The sequence below is a fragment of the Lepidochelys kempii genome, chromosome 4 (assembly GCF_965140285.1).
Source record: "Lepidochelys kempii isolate rLepKem1 chromosome 4, rLepKem1.hap1, whole genome shotgun sequence".
NCBI classification, from domain to species: domain Eukaryota; kingdom Metazoa; phylum Chordata; order Testudines; family Cheloniidae; genus Lepidochelys; species Lepidochelys kempii.
In genome coordinates, this window is record NC_136383.1 from 68224107 (window position 1) to 68247952 (window position 23846).

Genomic DNA, 23846 nt, shown 5'->3' on the forward strand with positions numbered 1-23846 from the left:
AGAGTGGACCAGATGATATGTCTGGGGCGAGAAAGCAGAAGGAGACTCCGCTGGTTGGAAGGCATGAGATGCGCTGTCCTGAGGTTGGGGGTTCCACGACCACCACCCCCAAGAGGAGAAGGCGGGTGGTGGTGGTCGGGGACTCTCTCCTCCGGGGGACTGAGTCATCTATCTGCCGCCCTGACCGGGAAAACCGAGAAGTCTGCTGCTAGCCAGGGGCTAAGATTCGCGATGTGACGGAGAGACTGCCGAGACTCATCAAGCCCTCGGATCGCTACCCCTTCCTGCTTCTCCACGTGGGCACCAATGATACTGCCAAGAATGACCTTGAGCGGATCACTGCGGACTATGTGGCTCTAGGAAGAAGAATAAAGGAGTTGGAGGCGCAAGTGGTGTTCTCGTCCATCCTCCCCGTGGAAGGAAAAGGCCTAGGTAGGGAGCGTCGAATCGTGGAAGTCAACGAATGGCTACGCAGGTGGTGTCGGAGAGAAGGCTTTGGTTTCTTTGACCATGGGATGGTGTTCCATGAAGGAGGAGTGCTGGGCAGAGACGGGCTCCATCTTACGAAGAGAGGGAAGAGCATCTTTGCCAGCAGGCTGGCTAACCTAGTGAGGAGGGCTTTAAACTAGGTTCACCGGGGGAAGGAGACCAAAGCCCTGCGGTAAGTGGGAAAGCGGGATACCGGGAGGAAGCACAGGCAGGAATGTCTGTGAGGGGAGGGCTCCTGCCTCATACTGGCAATGAGGGGCAATCAACAGGTTATCTCAAGTGCTTATATACAAATGCACAAAGCCTTGGAAACAAGCAGGGAGAACTGGAGGTCCTGGTGATGTCAAGGAACTATGACGTGATCGGAATAACAGAGACTTGGTGGGATAACTCATATGACTGGAGTACTGTCATGGATGGTTATAAACTGTTCAGGAAGGACAGGCAGGGCAGAAAAGGTGGGGGAGTAGCACTGTATGTAAGGGAGCAGTATGACTGCTCAGAGATCCGGTACGAAACTGCAGAAAAACCTGAGTGTCTCTGGATTAAGTTTAGAAGTGTGTGCAACAAGAGTGATGTAGTGGTGGGAGTCTGCTATAGACCACCGGACCAGGGGGATGAGGTGGATGAGGCTTTCTTCCGGCAGCTCACGGAAGCTACTAGATCGCATGCCCTGATTCTCATGGGTGACTTTAATTTTCCTGATATCTGCTGGGAGAGCAATACAGCGGTGCATAGACAATCCAGGAAGTTTTTGGAAAGCGTAGGGGACAATTTCCTGGCGCAAGTGCTAGAGGAGCCAACTAGGGGGGGCGCTTTTCTTGACCTGCTGCTCACAAACCGGGTAGAATTAGTGGGGGAAGCAAAAGTGGATGGGAATCTGGGAGGCAGTGACCATGAGTTGGTTGAGTTCAGGATCCTGACGCAGGGAAGAAAGGTAAGCAGCAGGATACGGACCCTGGACTTCAGGAAAGCAGACTTCGACTCCTTCAGGGAATGGATGGCCAGGATCCCCTGGGGGACTAACTTGAAGGGGAAAGGAGTCCAGGAGAGCTGGCTGTATTTCAAGGAATCCCTGTTGAGGTTACAGGGACAAACCATCCCGATGAGTCGAAAGAATAGTAAATATGGCAGGCGACCAGCTTGGCTTAATGGTGAAATCCTAGCGGATCTTAAACATAAAAAAGAAGCTTACAAGAAGTGGAAGGTTGGACATATGACCAGGGAAGAGTATAAAAATATTGCTCGGGCATGTAGGAATGTTATCAGGAGGGCCAAATCGCACCTGGAGCTGCAGCTAGCCAGAGATGTCAAGAGTAACAAGAAGGGTTTCTTCAGGTATGTTGGCAACAAGAAGAAAGCCAAGGAATGTGTGGGCCCCTTACTGAATGAGGGAGGCAACCGAGTGACAGAGGATGTGGAAAAAGCTAATGTACTCAATGCTTTTTTTGCCTCTGTTTTCACTAACAAGGTCAGCTCCCAGACTGCTGCTCTGGGCATCACAAAATGCGGAAGAGATGGCCAGCCCTCTGTGGAGATAGAGGCGGTTAGGGACTATTTAGAAAAGCTGGACGTGCACAAGTCCATGGGGCCGGACGAGTTGTATCCGAGAGTGCTGAAGGAATTGGCAGCTGTGATTGCAGAGCCACTGGCCATTATCTTTGAAAACTCATGGCAAACCAGGGAAGTCCCGGATGACTGGAAAAAGGCTAATGTGGTGCCAATCTTTAAAAAAGGGAAGAAGGAAGATCCTGGGAACTACAGGCCAGTCAGCCTCACCTCAGTCCCTGGAAAAATCATGGAGCAGGTCCTCAAAGAATCAATCCTGAAGCACTTGCATGAGAGGAAAGTGATCAGGAACAGCCAGCATGGATTCACCAAGGGAAGGTCATGCCTGACTAATCTAATCGCCTTTTATGATGAGATTACTGGTTCTGTGGATGAAGGGAAAGCAGTGGATGTATTGTTTCTTGACTTTAGCAAAGCTTTTGACACGGTCTCCCATAGTATTCTTGTCAGCAAGTTAAGGAAGTATGGGCTGGATGAATGCACTATAAGGTGGGTAGAAAGCTGGCTAAATTGTCGGGCTCAACGGGTAGTGATCAATGGCTCCATGTCTAGTTGGCAGCCGGTATCAAGTGGAGTGCCCCAAGGGTCGGTCCTGGGGCCGGTTTTATTCAATATCTTCATAAATGATCTGGAGGATGGTGTGGATTGCACTCTCAGCAAATTTGCGGATGATACTAAACTGGGAGGAGTGGTAGATACGCTGGAGGGGAGGGATAGGATACAGAAGGACCTAGACCAATTGGAAGATTGGGCCAAAAGGAATCTGATGAGGTTCAATAAGGATAAGTGCAGGGTCCTGCACTTAGGTCGGAAGAACCCAATGCACAGCTACAGACTAGGGACCGAATGGCTAGGCAGCAGTTCTGCAGAAAAGGACCTAGGGGTGACAGTGGACGAGAAGCTGGATATGAGTCAGCAGTGTGCCCTTGTTGCCAAGAAGGCCAATGGCATTTTGGGATGTATAAGTAGGGGCATAGCGAGCAGATCGAGGGACGTGATCGTTCCCCTCTATTCGACATTGGTGAGGCCTCATCTGGAGTACTGTGTCCAGTTTTGGGCCCCACACTTCAAGAAGGATGTGGATAAATTGGAGAGAGTCCAGCGAAGGGCAACAAAAATGATTAGGGGACTGGAACACATGAGTTATGAGGAGAGGCTGAGGGAGCTGGGATTGTTTAGCCTGCAGAAGAGAAGAATGAGGGGGGATTTGATAGCTGCTTTCAACTACCTGAAAGGGGGTTCCAAAGAGGATGGCTCTAGACTGTTCTCAATGGTAGCAGATGACAGAACGAGGAGTAATGGTCTCAAGTTGCAGTGGGGGAGGTTTAGATTGGATATTAGGAAAAACTTTTTCACTAAGAGGGTGGTGAAACACTGGAATGCGTTACCTAGGGAGGTGGTAGAATCTCCTTCCTTAGAGGTTTTTAAGGTCAGGCTTGACAAAGCCCTGGCTGGGATGATTTAACTGGGAATTGGTCCTGCTTCGAGCAGGGGGTTGGACTAGATGACCTTCTGGGGTCCCTTCCAACCCTGATATTCTATGATTCTATGATACTTCATTATAACTCTTGTAATAAACAAAGCTTATAATCAATACCACCAAACCATGTCTTTTTTGCCAATGATGGCAGATCAACTTGAAGCACTCCTTCCATTTATAGTAGTCTGTAACATTAAAAAAATCAGGAATCATGTTCTCAGGATTAACCGGTAACACAGTACTGTCAGTCAAGGGTCATCATTTAACTTTATGGGGATTGAATGTTTGACATGACTGAGTTAAAATATAATTTTTAAAATGTTGATAGTTGAACATTTTCTTGAATATATGTCTACATAATTGTTCTAGGTTTGTCATGATTGGTACCATTGTGTTTTTGGGTGAAAGGGTTTCTTAATGATACCCAACTCAACTCATGTCTGATTATATTATATTATTAAAATTTCCACTTACCAGAGGTCCTGGAATTGGGTTAATTGGCTGCTGCATTAATTATTTAGGGCTGAGGTTAGGGACTGCTCTTGTGTACCATGTCACAGAATGTTATTTAGGTTGTAAAGTCAAGCATCCTAAAGTTAATAGGGCCTGTGAGCTACAAAATAAATAAAAAAGCAGGCCGCCTATATGTTGGCATCCTTTTGTCTGCAAGAGAGGGTGGGAATTGCAGCCTATGATGTAATTGGTTTGCAATGTTTCATTTGACTGAATAGGCCAATCCAAGATTTGCATGATCTTTGGCAGTTATTGCAAATCTATGTATCATGGTTGGGAGCTGCGTGTTTCCTACAGGCTCTTTTCTCCTCAAGCTGTCGGAGCCAGCTCCTGTCATGGACTTTGATACCCTGATGGAGATGATGGCGCCACTTGATACAATCACTTGCCAAGATTGGTCAGGATCAAACTTAAGATCTATTTTGAGGTCGTAAGTAGGATTTAAGTGGTGCGTAAGTCCTGGATGGAACTGTATAGTTTCTGGTCTGCTGCACAGGAATGAATTTTACTCTAAGTGATAAAAGAATACATAAATAATTTCTCTTCCTTACCTAACTTCTGATTGATCAAATGTACCTTCACCATTTTTATATAGATTCATAGATTTTTAAGACAGAAGGGCCCAGTAGCTCATCTAACCTAATTTCTTGTGTAACACATGCCATAGAATTTCATCTGGTTACCACTATATAACCTATGTTTGGCTAAAGCATATCTTCCAGAAAGGAAACCAGTCTTGATATGAAGACATCAAGAAATGGAGAATCCACCATTTCCCTTGGTAGTTTGCTCCAACGGTTAATCACTCTCGCCTTAAAAATGTGTGGGTTATTTCTAATTTCAATTTGTCTGGCTTTAACTTCCAACCACTGGTTCTTGTTAGGCCATTCTTTGCTACATTATTACCCAGTATTTCTCCCCATGAAGGTCCTTTTACACAATTATCAAGTCACCTCTTGATTGATAAGATAAACAAATTCAGCTCTTCAAGTCTCTCATTGTAAAGCATTTTTTCCCTCATGCTCCACTCATCTTTGTGGATCTTCTCTGCACCCTTTCCAGTTTTTTAACTTCCTTTTCAAAACTCTGGACCCAGTTTTTTATATCAGTCATGGCATCTTCAGTCTACTAATTCATCATTAAAACCTTGCTGTTGGACATAAACAAAAAAAATAGAAAAGTAATAATTTTAGTTTAAAAATAAGAGGAAAGTCATGGCACACATTACTTTAATTAATACATTTATTTTTAAGAGTATAATTAAAGTTATTCCCTGGATTAAAGTTACTTTTTATTAATACTAATAAAAGAAACAGAGCATAAGTTATTTTTGTACATAATCTCTGAATTTAAATTCGTAATATTTAGCACAATCTTTCAAATACATACTTGAAACTAAATCTTTTTATATAAAAAAAGCTCTAGCATGGCAAGCAAAACATGTTTTGCTATGCACAGCAGAGCCATGAGTACCATAATTGTCACAAAATCTGTAAAATCAACACATCTAATAGCCAGCCACCCCAATAAAATATATAATAAAACTGAGTTACTGAGGAATTAAATTGTTGACAGATGTCAAAACTTTATGTAATTAAAACGAATTTTAAATTATTATCTTAAAGCAGTTATCAAAAGAATAAAATTTCCAAGTTATAACAAATGAGGAAACATAGTTTTGGAATTTTGTTGCTTCAGCACATAGATGATTTTATGTCTTTAGCGTTAGACTTTTTGCAGTTTTTCCCAGTAACTGTCACTGAGTTGGTGAAATGCCTGCACAACATTGTCCTCATCATCATCACAGAGTTCACTTAGAGAAACGCTGCAAAATAGAAGGGAAAAGGATTAAATGCTGCTTTTTTGTAAAGAAAGAACATTTTCTTAGTTTAAATGTTAAAGTAGCTCCCAGTTTGAGGATTTAAAACTTTTTATAGCAGTTATAGTTAGAATTAAATATGTTTACCAACTCATTTTATTTCCCTCTTTATTTTGTTTGATTTATTAAAAACTGAAGCTCTGGGTGTATTCATTTTAAAATGAAGTCAATGGACACAAATCGGACATCAGGAATGGTAACATACAAAAGCCAGTAGGAGAGCACTTCAATCTTCCTGGACATTCTTTAACAGATTTAAAAATAGCCATACTTGAACAAAAAAACTTCAGAAACAGACTTCAAAGAGAAACTGCAGAACTAAAATTCTTTGGAAATTTAACACCATTAATTTAGCCTGAATAGGGACAGGGAGTGGCTGGCTCACTACAAAAGCAGTTTTGCCTCTCCTGGACTTGACAGCTCCTCATCAATTATTGGGAGTGGACTACATCCACCCTGACTGAATTGGCCCTGTCAACACTGGTTCTCCACTTGTGAGGTAACTCCCTTCTCTTCATGTGTCAGTATATAATGCCTGTATCTGTAATTTTCACTCCACACATCTGAAGAAGTGTTTTTTTACCCACAAAAGCCTATGCCCAAATAAATCTATTAGTCTTTAAGGTGCCACCGGACTCCTTGTTGTTTTAGTCATGTGCCTGTTTTTCTCAAATTAATCAGCAGGACGACCTATACAGCATATAAGTGCTGTGTCCTATGACACAGTTTAGTTTTCAAAGTCAAATTTCTTGGATTTGGTTGCGTTTTGAGGCCACTCTCATGGAACGGGACCTCTACTATTTCAAGCTCTGTGGTTCTAGATTCTTCAATTCTACATTTACTGGTCACCATTACTCCAACAGGAAGTTCCTTACTCTGGCTTCTAGCAAAGTATTTAGTCACATGCTTAAGTTTATCCCTACTCAGCAATGCACTCAATCGTGTGTTTCACTTCATTGACGTGACCAGGACTTAGACATACTTAAAGATGTGCACATACTTAATTGCTTTGCTGAACAGAGGAGGACTACTAAATCAGAGCCAGAAGAAGCTATGGAATGCTATACTGTATTAGTCTCTTCCTAATGGAATGATGTGGGAGGACCGCCGCAAGGGGATTCTTAGAGAGCTGTTTTCTCCCTGAGCTCCCTCTCTTGAAGTCAATGGAACTACTCACATGCTTAAAATTGAGCATGTTCTAAAGTGCTTCGCTGGATCAGTAGTGCGCTCAACATTTTTCTCAGAAAAAAGACCTATATTGAGATTTATCATTATCCTTTGTTTATAGCCTTGTCATTAATTATCAGTCAACATAAATGTGTACTTAACCAACTTACTTTGAATTAGTTTTTCAAACATGATTTTACAGACAGTGTTAAATGTGTTACTAAAAACCTAGGGACAGATTCTTAGCTAAAGTTAGCGTAGTTCCATTGACTCCATTATTTCAATAGAGCTATGCTGATTTACAATAGCTGAGGAATCTGGCCCCAAATCTAGTACATCTATTTCCTTCCTTTACTCACTGATTTTGTAGGTCTAACTTAGAAAACAGTCAAGTTTCTTTGCCAAGATTTAATCTTTCTAAACCCATGCTATTCTAAACTCATGAACATGGTACTCTCATCCTGTAGATGTTTAGTGAATTTCCCATTAGTTACTATTTTATCTACTATTTTACTAGGGATAGAAATTATTTTTACAAGACATAATTATCAAAATCACACATTTTTCAAAAGACAAGTGAAAACAGAGTTTTCTTTTCATTTCAGTTACCATGAATTTTAAAAAGTATCTGAAGTTATTTACAAAAAATTAACTTCCCTTTTAGTCCATTTTCTTGTTTAAATAGAGTCACCAGCATATGTATACCTGATAGCTTTAATAGTGAGTGAAAAATCTTTCAGCAGAAGATAAGCTGCTCCTTCATGGATACTAGAAAAAGAAAAGATTTCCAAATGTAAATAACTAGATGTATTTAAAGTATGTATATTACAGGTGTTTCACAGATACATATTCAGGGTAATCCTGGCCCCACTGGAGTCAGTGGCAAAATTCCCACTAGTTTTAATAGGGCCAGGATTTCAAGCTCAGTCTTTTTTTTTAAGCATGCCCAACAGTCAAAAGCAGGTAAATTATATTAAAAAGTAAAATATTTCTCCTTGACATTCTTAGAGGATGAAATTCATCTCTGTGCAGGTCGTCCATAGACGGCTTATGCACCATTTAAGTTCCACTAAAGTCCTTAAAAAAAAAGCTTAAGTGACCCTTGTAACTGTACTCTGCACAAGGTTGAATTTTACCTAGAGTAAATGGAAGGGCAGCAGGCTTTTTGAACTTAAGCTTTACTTGCATGCTTAAGTGGTGCATAGGACTTTGTGCAGGAACTCTACACTGAGCTCAATTTCACCCTAACTAAGACTGTATCAGAACACTGAAAATAGTAGATTACTGAAAAATCTCTTGAAAGATTTCTGTAAAACACACAGATATTGGCAGGCTTTATATAGTTGCCTGTGCACTGAACTGCATTTTTCTCCTAGAGTTTAAAGAGTGATTCATAAAAAATTATATATGGACAATAAATATAATCAAAACATTTAGCACACCAGGGCTACCTCTTATCTAAGGGTGTGAGGGCCACTAGTAAATACAATAGTGTTAGAAGTGTTCACAGTCAAAAGTTAGGTTTGTATGTTCTTCATTCATTGAAATGGATGAGTGGGGCTGGGGAGAAGATGATGCAATATGCATAATATTTTAACCTCTTAAACTATCAGGGTGACAACCATGCTTAACATAAGGGGACTGTTGCCTCCTTACTTACATTCAGTGGGGGTGATTTGCTTGGCTAGCTCCCAGTGCTAAAAAGGGGAAGGGTCGATGGGGAATCAGGACCCTGAGACTGACAGCCTCCAGGAACAATGGGGAGAAGCCAATGCTCTAGGTCAGCCTGAATGACAGGGCGGGCAGGCTAATCAGAGAGTCAGGAGGCAGGGAGGTCCCGTCCTCCATGTGAGCTGGATTTGTCTGGGTCAGACAGAGTGGGGCCCAAGCTAAACTGGGGAGCAGAGCTGTGCCAGATCCAGAGGGACCAGAAAAGCAGCCCACAGAGAGCAGACCCTGTCCTGAGAGCAGAGCTGCAGCCCCAAAGCCAGAGGCACAACCCAGAGAGAGCAGACTTGCCCTGGGAGCAGAGCTGCAGCAACCAGAGCCAGAGGGACCAGAAAAGCAGCCCAGGAAGCAGGTCAGTGCTGGGAGCAGAGTCACAGAAGCAGCCTGCAGAGCAGCCACGTCCTGGGAGCAGAGCTGCAGCAACCAGAGCCAGAGGGGCCAAAGAAGCAGCCCAGGGAGCTGGAGGCAGAGCAGCAGCAGCAGTGCTGAGACAGAGTAGTGCAGCTGGGGCTGGAGCAGTCTGGAGTTGGGTGTGGTGAGCAGCTGGGGAGACCGAGGGGGACCCTGGGCAGCAGGCCCAGCACAGGGAGACGCCTCTGCCAAGAGGCTCTGCAGGCCAGGCTTGGATCGTAACCCCGACAGGGCGGGGGGCAACACTGGGACGGAGGGTCCTACCACTTAGAGCCTGAGAGAGTGTGGCCACCACCAGAGCAAGTGTTCAATCCACAGCATCCCTACAGCACAGCCAGGGCCTGAGAAGAAGACCTGGGACTTACAAGGAACAGACTGTGAACTGCCCTGACATTCCAGAGACACTGTTTGTGATGTTCCCTGCCACAGAGCGGGTTGATGTGTTTCCTTTAACCTTTCCCATTTTTCCTTATTCTTTTTAAAATTAATTGTTGATTGAATAACTTGCATTTGCTTTAAATTGTATGTAATGGTCAGTGGGTCAGAGAAGTGCCCAGTGCAGAGAGAGTACCCCGGAGTGGGAACACCCTAGCCCCTGTCCTAGGTGACCACAGCAGGGTTGGGGGCCGAGCCCCCCAGGAATCCTGGGCCCAGCCTTGTTGGGGTTACAAGGACTCTGTCAGATAGGAGAGTGGAAGGGAGTCCTCAAGGGCAGGGAGGCCACTGGGTAAAGGAAGTGGGAGCGAGGACTCAGATCCTTTCGCTAGCCCACTTCACCGGGATAGTGCAGAAGCCAGGAAGGTTCCCCACAAGAGCAGGACTATTCCCCCGCTTATATTAAGATGAAAAATTAAATCAAAGAAACATCAGGTGCTTACCCATTATCTTGTGCCATTGCTTTCAAAGAACCATGTTTATAGAAGTCAAGTGCATAAGCATTAAGTGGCATCATTCTTCTTCGATTATCAAATTTCTTTGCACAAAGTACAGGAATATTTCCAGCAGTAATACCAACTGTGCGTAATATGACCTGAGGAAACAGTGCAACTTAATTTTAAAATTCAGATCTTTCAGGTTTACTGTATAAATTCTTTGCATGCTTATCCAGGGTTTTTCATGTTTTGACCTTACTCATCTACCTGTCAACTTAATACTTAAGTAGAGTTGCCACGTATCTGGGTTTTACCTGGACAGTCTGGTTTTTTTTTCTGTGTCTGGGTGCCAGACTTAAGTCTGATACTGGAAGCTTAAATTCAGCAAGGTCTGAAGTTAGTGGGATTACTCATGTGCTTAAAGTTAGGCACATGATCAAGTACCTTGCTGAACTGGGGCCCCAAGAGCAGAAAATCCATTGTCATCATTGTGTAGTTTTGTTTGCAGGACAAAGCCCTTATGGCACTGTTGCTGGAAATAAAGCATTCATAAAAGTAGTCATCACTTTATAATGATGGTTAATTTATTTTATGAAAACTAATATTTCTTAAAGAATCCCAGCCAAGCATACCTAAAAACTAGGCTCTTAAATCCTTACGTAGACTCCGAAAGAATTGAACAAATTTTCAAAAATGCTGATCACCTAGCAGCTCCTGTTGAATAATGGGATCTCTTGGACCCTCAATATGTTTTTTGAAAAAACAGGCCACTTATTAAAGTGCCTAAATATTTAGGAGCTAAAGTTTAGATTGTTTTTTGAAATTCTTTCTTCCAAATTTATGCAAAGAAGGTTACATAGCAAATGGAACCCAAGAGCCCAGACACAAAATGAGATTTTTTTTTAAAGCAGAGGCAAGGAAAATAACTGCACAAAGTGTCAGTCTGTTAAATACTAGAGCTCCTATCAGGAGGATGGAAAGACAAGGAAAAAGTAACCATCAATGAAACCTCTTATTTACTGGAGAGTTTTACATTTTAAGACAAATTAATATTATTACTAAAATATTCCACAAAATTATTTTCCTACAATTGTTACCTAATTCTCATTTTATTAGATTACTAGTAGTGTAGAAAAGAAGGCATATTAAGGAATTGATAACTGAAAGCCTCTGCTGGCTTAGTGCATGACTGAAAAAATTGAGTGTCTCTTTTCTAATTATGGAATCTAGGAAGGAAACACCTATACCAATTATTAAAAGTACTTTTATTCTTTATGATACATTTTTATTTATTTTTCTGTTTATAAAAATGGGCTTATCCAAGAAGCTCTAAGTTAAAAGAAAACACTATCAACTATCATGCATCTGATGAAGTGAGCTGTAGCTCACGAAAGCTCATGCTCAAATAAATTGGTTAGTCTCTAAGGTGCCACAAGTACTCCTTTTCTTTTTGCGAAGACAGACTAACACGGCTGTTACTCTGAAAACTATCAACTCCATCATACTAAATTAACATTCTCTCATAAATAGCTCCATAGGCTCCCCTACAATCACCCAATTCACACAAAAGCGTGAGTAAATAGATGAGCATTATACCAGGCCCCCATAAGACTCAGGTTCTGATCAACAAATGCAGCGACTGTGTTCCAAAATTAAATGTTACCTGCTGAAAATGACAGGCCTCCAGCCAGTTGCCTCTATAGTTAAATCCCTGAAAGTTCCACAACTCATTTCAATTACAGTGGCAGTACATGTAGAGAGAATCTCTCTCCCTTAACAGATTTCAAACTATATAGGGCATTAGATCAAAATCAGCACCAAAAGACTTAGCACCAGCTAAGCCCTAGAAAACAGGCATTATATATTCCTTATATTTGACAGCATTAAATAAGCTCCTTGTTAGGAATATATACTCATTGGAAGTAATAAAAAATATGGAGCAAATTTTGCCTGAGGATCTTTACTAAAATCAGTGTGAAACTAGGTCAGGTAGAATTTGATTCTATAAATAGAGGATAGAGACTTCTTTCCTAATAGCAATAGATCACTGTCTTCTCTTTTAGCAGAAGAATGCTGCCTAAATTTCCCTATGCCTCAGTCTCCTGATCTGTAAAATAGGCATAATACCTACCTCAGAACTGTTGTGAAGCTAGATTCCTTAATATTTGTCAAGCACTTCGATATCCTCAGACAACAGGTAAATAAAAAGTACGAACTGCTATCACTAGAGTGGCAATTCCTTTTTCATATGGAGTATCTAAATATATTTATTCTGGAGCATAGACAAAGTGAACCTTTACAAACTCCCCAACTTACACTGTTGACAGTCTCTGCATGAAGTAAATCAGTATCCATGTTTCCAGACAGGCATGCAAAAGGTGAAACAGCTGTTCTTCCCTCATTACAACTCATCAAGTGAGACACCAGTTTAGAGTCATTGCATTCTTCACCTGAGAAATCTAACCAGAACAAGGTGTGAAATGAAAAGTTTAAGAATACATACGCAACACAACTGTCCTCTGAGAAACTATCAATTCATGCAAGAAATATTTTTATTACTCTTTTTGACTTAATAGTTCTCTTTATAATGTTGACGTTATAGATAGTGCTTATAATTAGAATTATCTATCACTTTCTATAATAAGCCTCTGCTTTCAGATGCTTACAATTCTACCAGTTTTTAACTACTTGGTGTGAAATTTTCCATGCTTGGTTTCTGCCTCAGGCTGATTTTTTTTTTTTTTTGAAAGATTCAGCAAAAGCGGTTCAGCCATTTCTGAGAATGAGTTTAGGGGAAAATAGTCTGATTAGTCAATACTAATTTTCCATCAATTTCTTTGAAGAAATGCCTTCATGGGGGTGAAGCAGTGTTTGCAATTAGTCCTGTAATCAGCGAGGTATCTTCTGGGGTTCCCAGGAAAAATCTACCCAGATTTTGCTGACTTAAAAGAACCTGCTCACCATTTGCATATGCTCAGTAGAATTTATAAGACTGCTGCTACAATCTGGGAACATTCCATCTGCATTGACCAAGGTCCAACATACCTCCCTCATCCCACAGTTACTATGTGATATTCACAGAGCGAGAGCTATGGATGGGTCATAAGTGCAGTAGCTGTATATCCTCTGGTCTAGATGTAGATGTACAGGGATGGAAGCCACTACGATAACTGGATTTGTAGTCTCAGTTAGAGCAGCAAGGATCTTGCTAACAAGATGGGTATTTCAGGCAAACACTGCCAACCTGTTATGCTATCATACCATATTTCTTTCTACTCAGAGGGTTCTTTAAGTCTTTTGTTGCCGTCTGAACCCATACTTTCCTCCTGTTCTCTTTTCCCATCGAAGTCCCTTATTATTACCCTCCTTCTAATGAGGCTTTGACAAAATCCTTTTTAGAGTCCATCAGTGCAGGTCCTTTAGTTGGCAAGAAAATTGCAAGATATCAAAGTGAGATATTTCCTACCTCGGAGGACTGTTGCTTTCATACAGATTCTAGCATGTATTGACTTATGAACAAGGAATTGAGCCCCTACCTTCCACATTACACTGCCACTAGACCAGGCTCTAATTGCCCAAAACACAGTATTTCAGTGAAGCAAACCACAGTGAATATGAATGTATACATGTAGCATTCGCTTACCAGTCCTTGAAAGAGGAAGTTGGTATTCTTGTTTCATATCAGCCATCTTGGAAATAATAAATAAAAAATGGCCAAAATTCTCCTCTATTTTGTTGTTGTACTCATGTAATGCAACAGCAAAGTCTTCTGGGAGATCTTCAAGGAACACCTAAAACAATACAATTTTGTGGGATAGAACACTTACATTCAGTCTAGAATTTTACCAGTTTTTCCGAGCAACAAAAAGGGAACAGAAAAGCTGAGCTGTATCCTCTACTTTTACATTGTTATGATGTTGCAGTGACAACAGGTAGCATATCTGATGTTAGGTATTTCCAACTTAAGTCACTGTTTTTAAAAGCAAGACTCTAGAACACATCATCTCCATAATAAGTCAAACCCTATGTCATAGTCTGCAATTTTGTGGCTACAGGATTTTCCTGGTAATCCACCTATTGCCAAAGAATTGTTTTGCTGAATCTCAAGCTTTCATTTTGAAGTTTCTAGTGCTTGAAAATGTCAACTATTTTCTTCCTAAACCTGTAAACAGACTGAAACAGCAGCTCTGGAAGGCACAAATCAGTAATTTATGCTGTACACGTTATTGGTTACATAGGAAAGATGTTATCCCACCACACAAACATCTGATTTTTGTAGCCCAGTGTGCTAGTTTGCCTTTATTATATTTACTGCTTTGCATTGTATTCTGCGGTAATGCAAAAAACCTACAGGCCTGTATCCTGTAAGACATTAGCTTCAGCAAGTTAGCACAAGGCTTGAGACCTATGAACTTTGAACAGATAGACTTTGCACAGATAAACGGCCCAATGGAAAACCTCAGGTATTTGGGGAGCTGAAAATAGAATTTAAGGGGAAGTTCTGACCACAGGTAAATAATTCAATCACAGAAGTGTCCTGGCAACGAACTGACATACATAACAGGTACATGAGATACATTTAAGGCTAGCCTGCTTGCTTGCATTTATATCTTTTCTTATAACTTTCTTATTTTCTTATGGGTTTGATTATTTTATTAGAATAGGTTTATAGGTCTATATTAGAGTATATTTTGGCTGTAACACAAGGAACCTGCAGGCCACCTCCTGTATGGTGAGCTAAGGATAGCATACATATGTTTGGGACCTTTCACCTAGATAGATGGTGAAGAGTTAAAGCATAAGGTCCATGTGTGGCTGTGACCTTTAACACAGAGGATGTGTTAAAGCCGGTTGGCATAGGGGCTTTCTTATGTGCATACCCTTTTAAACTTAACAGGTACACCACAACTTGGAACTTGGAAAGAACTGAAATAATCGGCTAAGACAGAAATAACAAATGTGATGCTTAACCACAAAAGGGCTATGGTAATGCATGGACATATAAGATAATAAGTTGAGATCATTGATATACTAACCTATAGGAAAAAGATACTCCAACATTAGTAAGGTGAGGAAATACAAATAAGGAAAAGGGGAAAAAATCCCTTTCTGAATATGTATCAAACATAACGGCATTAGTGTAACATATCATAAAAGTGGCATCCCCACCTAGGGGTGATAGGAGAGAGAGATGTAGTCCTCACAAGATGCCAGAATGATGGCCACTGGTGATGATGGGGAAGGTGATGGTGATGAGGAAGATGATGGCTAACATTTCAGGTTGTTCTACAACGGTATCAGTATATGGGTGTGCAGATGTACATTCTGTAGTATCTCTGTCTTCCTTACTTGAGTTGGGGTGTTTGTGACTATGCTAAATGTATAAATAAACTATATTTGTAAATATAAAAGAGTTCCTATAGTGTGAGTGTTACAATTGTGCACATCAGGGTTTCCAACTATATAATAATTTGAATAATACTGGGCCTGATCTTGGGGCAAGAACCTGGCAACCCTCAAAATGATAACTCGGGATTCTTAAGTAATCAATATAATTAATATATAATCTAAAGATCAGGCAACACCTTCCCATACTCAATTAAAATACAGTAGAGCAGAGGTTCCCAAACTGTGGTCAGTAGAGCAGCAGCTTGTGGTCTGTAGAGAGCTATCTCATTTTCATAGGCTAAACAGCATTAAAAGTAAGGGTGGGGGGAAGTATATTGAAACATTTCCAATATTATTTTGCCATGTAAACAATTAACTGCCATAGGGATGTTATTTGAAAGGGAGGGGAGATAGCCCATGAAACAGTTTCTAAAACTGGAGTCCAAACTGTGAAAAAGTTTGGCAGAGGCTTCTAGCTGTTGGAGAGGAAATCTTCAAATTCAAGACAGGGAGATGATCTTCCTGTTTAAAACTAAGTTCACAAAATTGGGCTTGCAAAGAGCTCCAACTCTCATCTAAAGATCATCAAATCTCCAACCTTTATGTTTGCATCTAACAATGATTCTTTTTTAAATTAAGTGTTTGGGAATTAAGTCCCTGGGTCAAGGGAAAATGCTGGGTTTATATATGGAACTTCTGTTGAACAGTTTTATTGTGAACAGATAAAGAGGGCTAGAACCAGGTGAGAAAGAGGGCTAGAACCAGCATGGTGTGAGCACTGTCTGAACTGAGGGGTCAAGCTAGCAGCCTACAGTCACACAATGTGATACTCTAACATCAAAAGAGAGGTTAGCTCTCTCATAGATCTGTTGTTCAAATTATCAATAATCACTTAGCCTACCTCTCTGTTTTATTTTATCATTCTTTACTAAATATTTTTTAAAAAAATAAGAGATTTCATCTTACCTTTGACTGGTAAAACTTCTGTTTAGATTTAATAACGCTGGCAGGGATATATCTTCTTCCAAATAGATTTGCCAGTACTAGCACTAGCTGTTCCATCACCTCTTTAGAAAATGTCTTTGAGTCTATTCAAATAGAAAACTCAGACAGTCAGAACAAGGATGTTGGGATTAAAGCCTAAACTAGCCAATACCTTAAGAGTCTGGAAAAACTCATGTAGCAAACTTTTTAATTCTAGGAAAAAATATCTCTAATATATGTATATGTACAAACATACATATTTTTGCCAATTGTGATATAATGTGGGTAATGTGTCCAAACTCCATTACACTACAGACTTGGGAGGAACTAGGAGCTGCCATGTTGTATGTCTAATATTTTGAAGGAAGCCTATTGAGAAAAGTTTACTGAGGCAGCTCTGGCCTTATCAAGAGTCTGCAGATTTTCTTGATTTCTTTAAATTTGGTTTTAAATTTGAACATAGCTCTGGTTCCCTTGATCAGCAATCTCCTTTTGACAATGGACAAAGACTAAATATCTGTGATGACTCCTGTAGATCTGTTAGTTGCCTTTGATGCTGTAAGACCACCATTGTTCAGAAGGTTCCATATTCTGGCAGGGATAGAAAGAACCATGATGGAGCATCTCTGTTGTATTCTCTCTGAGAAGGTTCCTAGGCTGCTATTCAGCAATTGCACATCTACGCGCAGGAGTCTCTCTCTTGTGTTTTTCTTACCCCTCTTGCTCAATGTGTATGTAAGACCACAGTGTGAGATAGTGAGGAATTTTCAGACGTGGTGCGATAAGCATGCTGTTGACTGTGACAGACAGCTATGACTAAAACAGGGATATCTTGAGACTATGGGATCCACTTTATAATGTTATCTGTATCTCTGTGAACCCAGGCTTGTATGTTGGCTGGTTGGGGAGGGTTACAGAGCTCCTTTCAGGAACTAAAATAAGTGGGGGGCAGTTACTGCAGACCCTGAGACACATGAGTACCACCCCCTGGGGGGAATTGTACATACTGGCTCAGATTAGCTTCAAGAAAACAGGAGACAAAGAAGGGCTTTGGGGTATACAGGCTGAGTTTAACCTTATTCAAGGGGGTTCTTACTTTGATCCAATAAACTGACATGAATCTTTGACCAAAGTGGAGGATGGGGAAGAGGCAAATCCTGCTGAAGGGTTGGAAGAACTGGAACCAGCGAGGGTCACCATAGGATGGATGGATGGATGTGTTTGTCTTTTATTATATTTTCTTTGTAATCTCTTTATCTAAAATAAATGCACTATGCTCTATGTAAGGCTGTCTGGTCCCTAGTAAAGTACTATCTTAGTCCTTGAGAGAGAGTGAAACTGCAAGTGCTGAACAAATCAGACCTGCAAGAACAAACACAATGAATTGTAGGGGGATGCAGTGTACATGCGAGGTCTGGAGGCAGATAAATTCAAGTCCCTGACCAAAGAGAGATGACACTGGAAGTGTGAGACCTAATGGAACATCCCTTGAGCAGACCAAAGAGAGTTCATAGATGCAATTACCCAAAATTGCAACATTCACTCATCTTTTTCATCAGATCAGAACAGTGCAGTTTCTCTGTTTGTTCAGTGTGTAGCTGTGATAGGGGTTTGGATGATGGCTAGTTGGCTGAAGTTCAGTTGTGCCAAGACAGAGGTAATGTTGCTTGACTGGAGGAAATAACCAGAAGAGATGGAATATATCTAGTTCTTTTTTCCCATATATATGTAACTTGTCTTCTACTCTTTAACAATTATTTTTAATTTAGTGTCAATTTCTTAACTTTATAAAAAGGTAGTGAACATGAACTTACCTTTCCTCGTTGGCTGACACAGTTTGTGGAACAAGCCCTTCACAAGAAAGCTGACTAGGACAAGATTGGAAGGTTCATGATAATGCAGATGGCTTACAAGTCCAGCAAATCCCATGGTGTTGCCTTCTTGATCCAAATATCCCTAAAGAATTAAACAAATTAGTAATATATGACTGGACCTTGTATTAATCCTTGTATTAAATGACTGTCATTTTTGTAATTTGGACCATGATATTGTTCAACATTAAATATTGCTCATGCCACCATTGTGGAGAATTCTGTGACTCGGAGAGTTACATAGAAAACCATTCTCCTCAGTTCCACGCCTTGCAGTACAGTGGATCATTCTAGTAGTGTGAGATATAATATAAACTTAATTACAATGGAGCATTATAACCACCAGATATTGCCCCTAAAAACTGCAATAAAGAGTAAAATCAGAGGTTACAGTTTCTGAGTGTTTTAGCTGTACTGACAGGCGTTTGTTAAGAATGGTGGTATCGCATGGTACCTACTGACTAGATTGCTAGGCTCAGCTCTCAACCTGCCAAGGCTAAAACATGTGACGGTGCCCTTCAAATTATGTATTATGTAATAAACATCTCAAATGAGATACAGAGCCCCCCACTCAAAAAAAAAATAGGAAGATGGAATCATGTGAAATGTAGCTCTTTTGAACAATTTGTTTTTTCTTAAAATATCATGATTCAGCATTTTTGATATAAGTACTTTTCAGTGAAAACCTCAGGCTTGTGGGGAAGAACTGAGGTACATGCACAACACAAGCAATAATAACCAGGATAGCTGGTTTGATCTATAAAATAATGGCGTTCGTAGCATGTTCATGGGCACATCCCTGAGCTCGTGTGGAGCTCATTGCAGGATCAAGGCCAGAGACTAAATGTAGAGATAAACCATTTCATTTAACAGAAAAACAAGGTGGAATCTTACCTCCTTGACAAGAAATTGCAAAGAAAATAAAAAGTAGAGCTTTAATATCTCCACGACTCTTGGCTGGTTGAAGGAGAGAAGCGAATGCTTCAACACTGACAATACCTTAGGAGGAAAAATACTTCAATTTATCACTCTCTTAAAATTTCTGAATTAGTGACTTGCTAGGGAATGCCATGCTTATGATCAGCAATGCTCTGGGGATCTTTTGGGAGAAGGGGGGATTATGCTGTTGGGGACCTCAGGGTACCATGGGGAGGGTCTGTGTGTCCATGCCCCATTCCACTATGGGGACAAAATTACCCTTGGATGCAATCTACATAAGAAAGAGAAAAGGGAAGAAGAGGTGAAGGTGCATTTATAAAGACAGTAAGATAAACTTCCTCTCCCTAGGCAGTTGAGTCCCCTTTCTCTGCTCCTTTTCCCCTTCCCTCTGCCTTCTTACTGATATTAGAGACAGCTTGTTGCTTAAACCACTCCAGGAACACTGCAACATGGGGAGAAGGCGGTGGCATTTACTGTTCTATTGCCCTTTTGTATGGTTTTGTTCCTATTACATCTGTTTCTGGACACCTCACTAGCAGAAGGACTGACAAAATTTGAGGGAGTTCAGAGAAGAGGGAAAAAAAGATCAGAGTGCTAGAACAATTGACTTCTGAGAAAAGATTAAAAGAACTAAATAAATATAACTTGTCTAAAAGCAGCTAAAGGTGAGACATTGTAATAATCTGCAAACATTTGAATGTTGTAAACACCAAATAGGGAGAGGAATTGCTCAGATTAGTACAAAGAGTTTCCTGGAAATAATAGGATGAAATTAACAAAGGGAAAATTTAGGATGACTATCAGGAAAACTTGACATTGAGATCCATTAGGATCATTGTTTGATGTATTTAAAACTAAACTGCACAAAATACTAAAAATGTACTGGAGGATTTTATAGGGCCTTTTCATCTAATTTCTGTGATTGTAAGATCTATATAAAAACAGTATAGATGTATTTGATCCAAATACATATCACTTAATAAAATTGGATTCCACTGAAAACAATGTGAACAGTGTAGGGAAAGGGAAAGATCATAATTATTTTGTATTATTTAATGTGTATTAGAAATCTGAAATTCCCCCATTTATTAAAAACAGATTTTTCAGGTTAGCAAAAATACATATTTAGTAATTTGGTGTCAAACTAAATAAAAATTCTTCAACATGTGATCTAAAAATATATAACAGATTCCATTATCTAACTGAGCCTAAACTACATAATATACCTTTGCTTTTGCATCTTCTTTGTCATCAGCTTTTGCAGCCAACAGCATAAGTCTCAGTGCCAGGGAAATATTCAGTGGGAACTGGCCTTTCAGCTGAGGTACATTGGATTTTATAAGCTTGTCTACTTTTGGCAATGGAATGTCATAGAAAAACACACTTCCCAGCAAGTCTTGACCACGTCGTCCAGCACGTCCGGACATCTAGAGAGAAGCAATGCCAACTTTTTATTTTTTCTCATTTCCATGATAGCATAAAGTCATTTCAATAATGCCAGTTATTCTGGTTTGAAAGAAGCATATCAGAGGGATTTTTGATTCTGTCAGTACAGAAAGACAAACAGTGAATTCATAATATGTATTTATGTGGGTGCTACTCTTCTAGATAGGGAAGAGAGGATCTGAGATGCAGGGGAAGTGGAGAAATGACTTGATTGCTCCCTGCCTGCCTTTCCAGCTCACAGCCAAGACAGGGAAAGAAAAAAGGAGGGTGGGAGAAAAGGAGCTGTGGATGTGCTGTTCCTTGACCAGTTTTGTAAGATTAGATGGTTAGAACGAATGCTGCAGTCTTTATTATGTGGCCAGCAAAAAAGAATGCAGAAGGCTATATTCAACTTCTCTTACCAATGGGGAGATTTGTGCCTGGCTATGGGGAGGAGGCTTGCAATGGTTGTACTACCACCTTCCTCAACGGTTGTAGGATGAGGACAACTTGAAATTACAGCCATAGGAGCCTTGCCAGCAGAGGCTATCCAGGGGACGGGTAGAATTGGTGCATCCTCCCACCTTCCTGGCCATGGCTACTTCTCAGACATCTCTTCTCTCCTTGGCCTTCAGGGATGTAAGTACCAAAGGGTATGTCTACACTGCAATAAAACACCCACAGCTGTCCCGTATAGACATACCGTTTGTATTGTGCAATCTGCCTCCAGGTGATCTTCCCACCACCCGAGGCGCTGGATTGCAATAGCTCATCACAATTAAATAAAAATTTGTGTAATGAAATAATCTATTGTAAAACACTTAGGTTCAAACTCAGCGCTGGTTATACCGGGCCCCCAGAAACAACACAGGATCACTCCCAAATGCCACAGGGAAGAATTAGAGCTGGTTGAAATATTTTTAATTCCAACATGTTTGAGGAAAAATGGACTATTTCTTTTGCAAAAATGTGTGAATATTTTCCCCCTTTTTGTTTGACCAGTTCTTGGTATAACTCATCCATGGAGAATCAGTGCTGAAGCTGTGGAGCAGAACCAGAGTATGTGATGGTGAATAGCATAAAAGCTTTTCACTGGGTCTCTCCCATTTTATCCACTGTCTGTTGGGAATCTGCAAGGCTCAGTCTTTGGATTCCTCCTCTTCCCTTTACATCATCTATTTAGTTGATATTATCTGCTCTTATGGTTTAAACTACTGCTTCTATTCTGACAATATGCAAATCTCCAGAGTTGTCTCCATCCATCCAATCCTGCATCTCATCCTGTGTCTCTGACCTTTCCTCTTAAATGTCTCACTGAAATTAAGCATAACATTCCCTTTGTTTTACCATCAACACCATCACCATCCTCTTTATTGCTCTAGCCTGAAACCTGGGGGTCATCTTTCATTCTTCTCTGTCCTTTGCCCTATGCATCCAAGCCATGTCTAAAATCTGCTGCATTGTTTATCAGTGATTAAACCATGTGTAAATTATGCAGATCATTACTAATTACTGCCAATAAATCACTATCATATATTCTGTATGTGCAACATATGTTACAAAACACAATGTAGGAATCTTTTACAGCGTTAACATTTTTTATTGGGACTATTTTTGTATCCTTCCCACCAGTCAAGCCAGGTGCCTTAGTCATGAGTCCAACTGTCAGGCCTTAGAGGCAAATTTAATAAACCTCTAAAATAGCTTCTTAGTACCCAGAATCATGATATTGTTAAGGTCCGATATCTCAGGATTTTCTGGTGAAAGCAAATGTTGGTACTCCTTGGGAAGCTGACAGTGGTACTATTTTTCTGATATTCCATTTTTTAAAGTAGTGACATTTTTATATAAGGAAAACCTGTCAGAGGTGCAGGACTGAGTCTTGTCCACCCTGGAATTCGGGCCCACTTAGTTTGGTTGGATGGGGGTGGAGTTCCTCATTTGGAAAGAGAAAAAGGAGACATCTCTCTGACACTGATTTTTATTTTAATGGCAACCATTTGAATTTCCTCAGGGGTAAAAATGTTAGAATAAGTCCAGGGGAAAAAGGGTAGTGGGCACAGGGTGGGTAAGTTAGCAAAGGAGAAGAAGGATGGCCCAGTGGTTAAGGCACTTGCTTAGAACTTGGGAGAACCACATGCAAGTTCCTCCTCCACCACAGGTTTCCTGTGTGATTTTAGGCAAGCCACGTCTACACTGCCATTAAACACCCGTGGCTGGCCCATGTCAGCTGACTCGGACTCACAGAGCTTGGACTACATGGCTATTTAATTGTGATGTAGATATTCAGGCTTGGGCTGGAGCCTGGCTATGGGACCCCGCAAGGGGGATGAGTCCTAGAGCCAAGGCTCCAACTCAAACATGAACATCTACACCACAATTAAATGACCCAAGTCAGCTCTCATTGGCTAGCCACAGGTGTTTAATTGCAGTGCAGGCATACCCATAGTGTCTCTGTGCCTCAGTTCTCCATCTGTAAAATGGGGATAACAGTGCTTCCTTAACTCACACAGGTGTTGTGAGGATAATACATTGCAGGTTGTGAGGCACTCGGACTATATTGATGGAGGCTATGTAAGTAGGTTGCATTAAGTAGGTAGAAAATGCAGAGCAGATTGATTTATTTTATGACTTGGAAATTGATCATATGTATGGCCCTACCAAATTCACGTCCATTTTGGTCAATTTCATGGTCATAGGATTTTTAAAATAGTAAATTTCATTATTTCAGCTTTTTAAATATGAAATTTCATGGTGTAGTAATTGTAGGGATCCTGACCCAAAAAGGAGTTGGGGGGGTCACAAAGTTCTTGTAGACGGGGTTGCGATTGCTGCCCCTACTTCTGCACTGCTGCTGGCAGCGGCACTGCCTTCGGTGCTGGGCAGCGGGAGAGCGGTGGCTGCTGACTGGGAGCCCAGCTCTGAAGGCAGAGCCACTGCCAGCAGCAGCCCAGAGGTGAGGATGGCAGGGTATGGTATTACCATCCTTACTTCTGCTCTGCTGCTGCAGAGTTGGATCCTCAGTCATCAGCTGGCACTCTTTAGCCACCAAGCTCTGAAGGCAGCAGTGCAGAAGTAAGGGGGCATGGTATGTTATTGCCACCCTTACTTTTGCGCTGCTGCTGGCGGGG

The 23846-nt window shown here is 40.9% G+C and overlaps 1 protein-coding gene across 1 annotated transcript in view; it reads right to left on the reverse strand.

Moving 5' to 3' along the window:
- Positions 1 to 5684: 5684 nt before the first annotated feature.
- LOC140910511 (putative ATP-dependent RNA helicase DDX60) overlaps positions 5685 to 23846 on the reverse strand; it is a 68990-nt gene continuing 50828 nt past the window's right edge. The window contains exons 30-38 of the mRNA XM_078852504.1: positions 20517 to 20717; positions 19246 to 19350; positions 18295 to 18436; positions 16463 to 16584; positions 13752 to 13899; positions 12425 to 12567; positions 10115 to 10266; positions 7803 to 7865; positions 5685 to 5876 (exon numbers count right to left, since the gene is read on the reverse strand). Coding sequence (XP_078708630.1) covers positions 5777 to 5876; positions 7803 to 7865; positions 10115 to 10266; positions 12425 to 12567; positions 13752 to 13899; positions 16463 to 16584; positions 18295 to 18436; positions 19246 to 19350; positions 20517 to 20717 — 1176 coding nt within the window. The 3' untranslated portion in view covers positions 5685 to 5776. The remainder of the gene's footprint in view (positions 5877 to 7802; positions 7866 to 10114; positions 10267 to 12424; positions 12568 to 13751; positions 13900 to 16462; positions 16585 to 18294; positions 18437 to 19245; positions 19351 to 20516; positions 20718 to 23846) is intronic.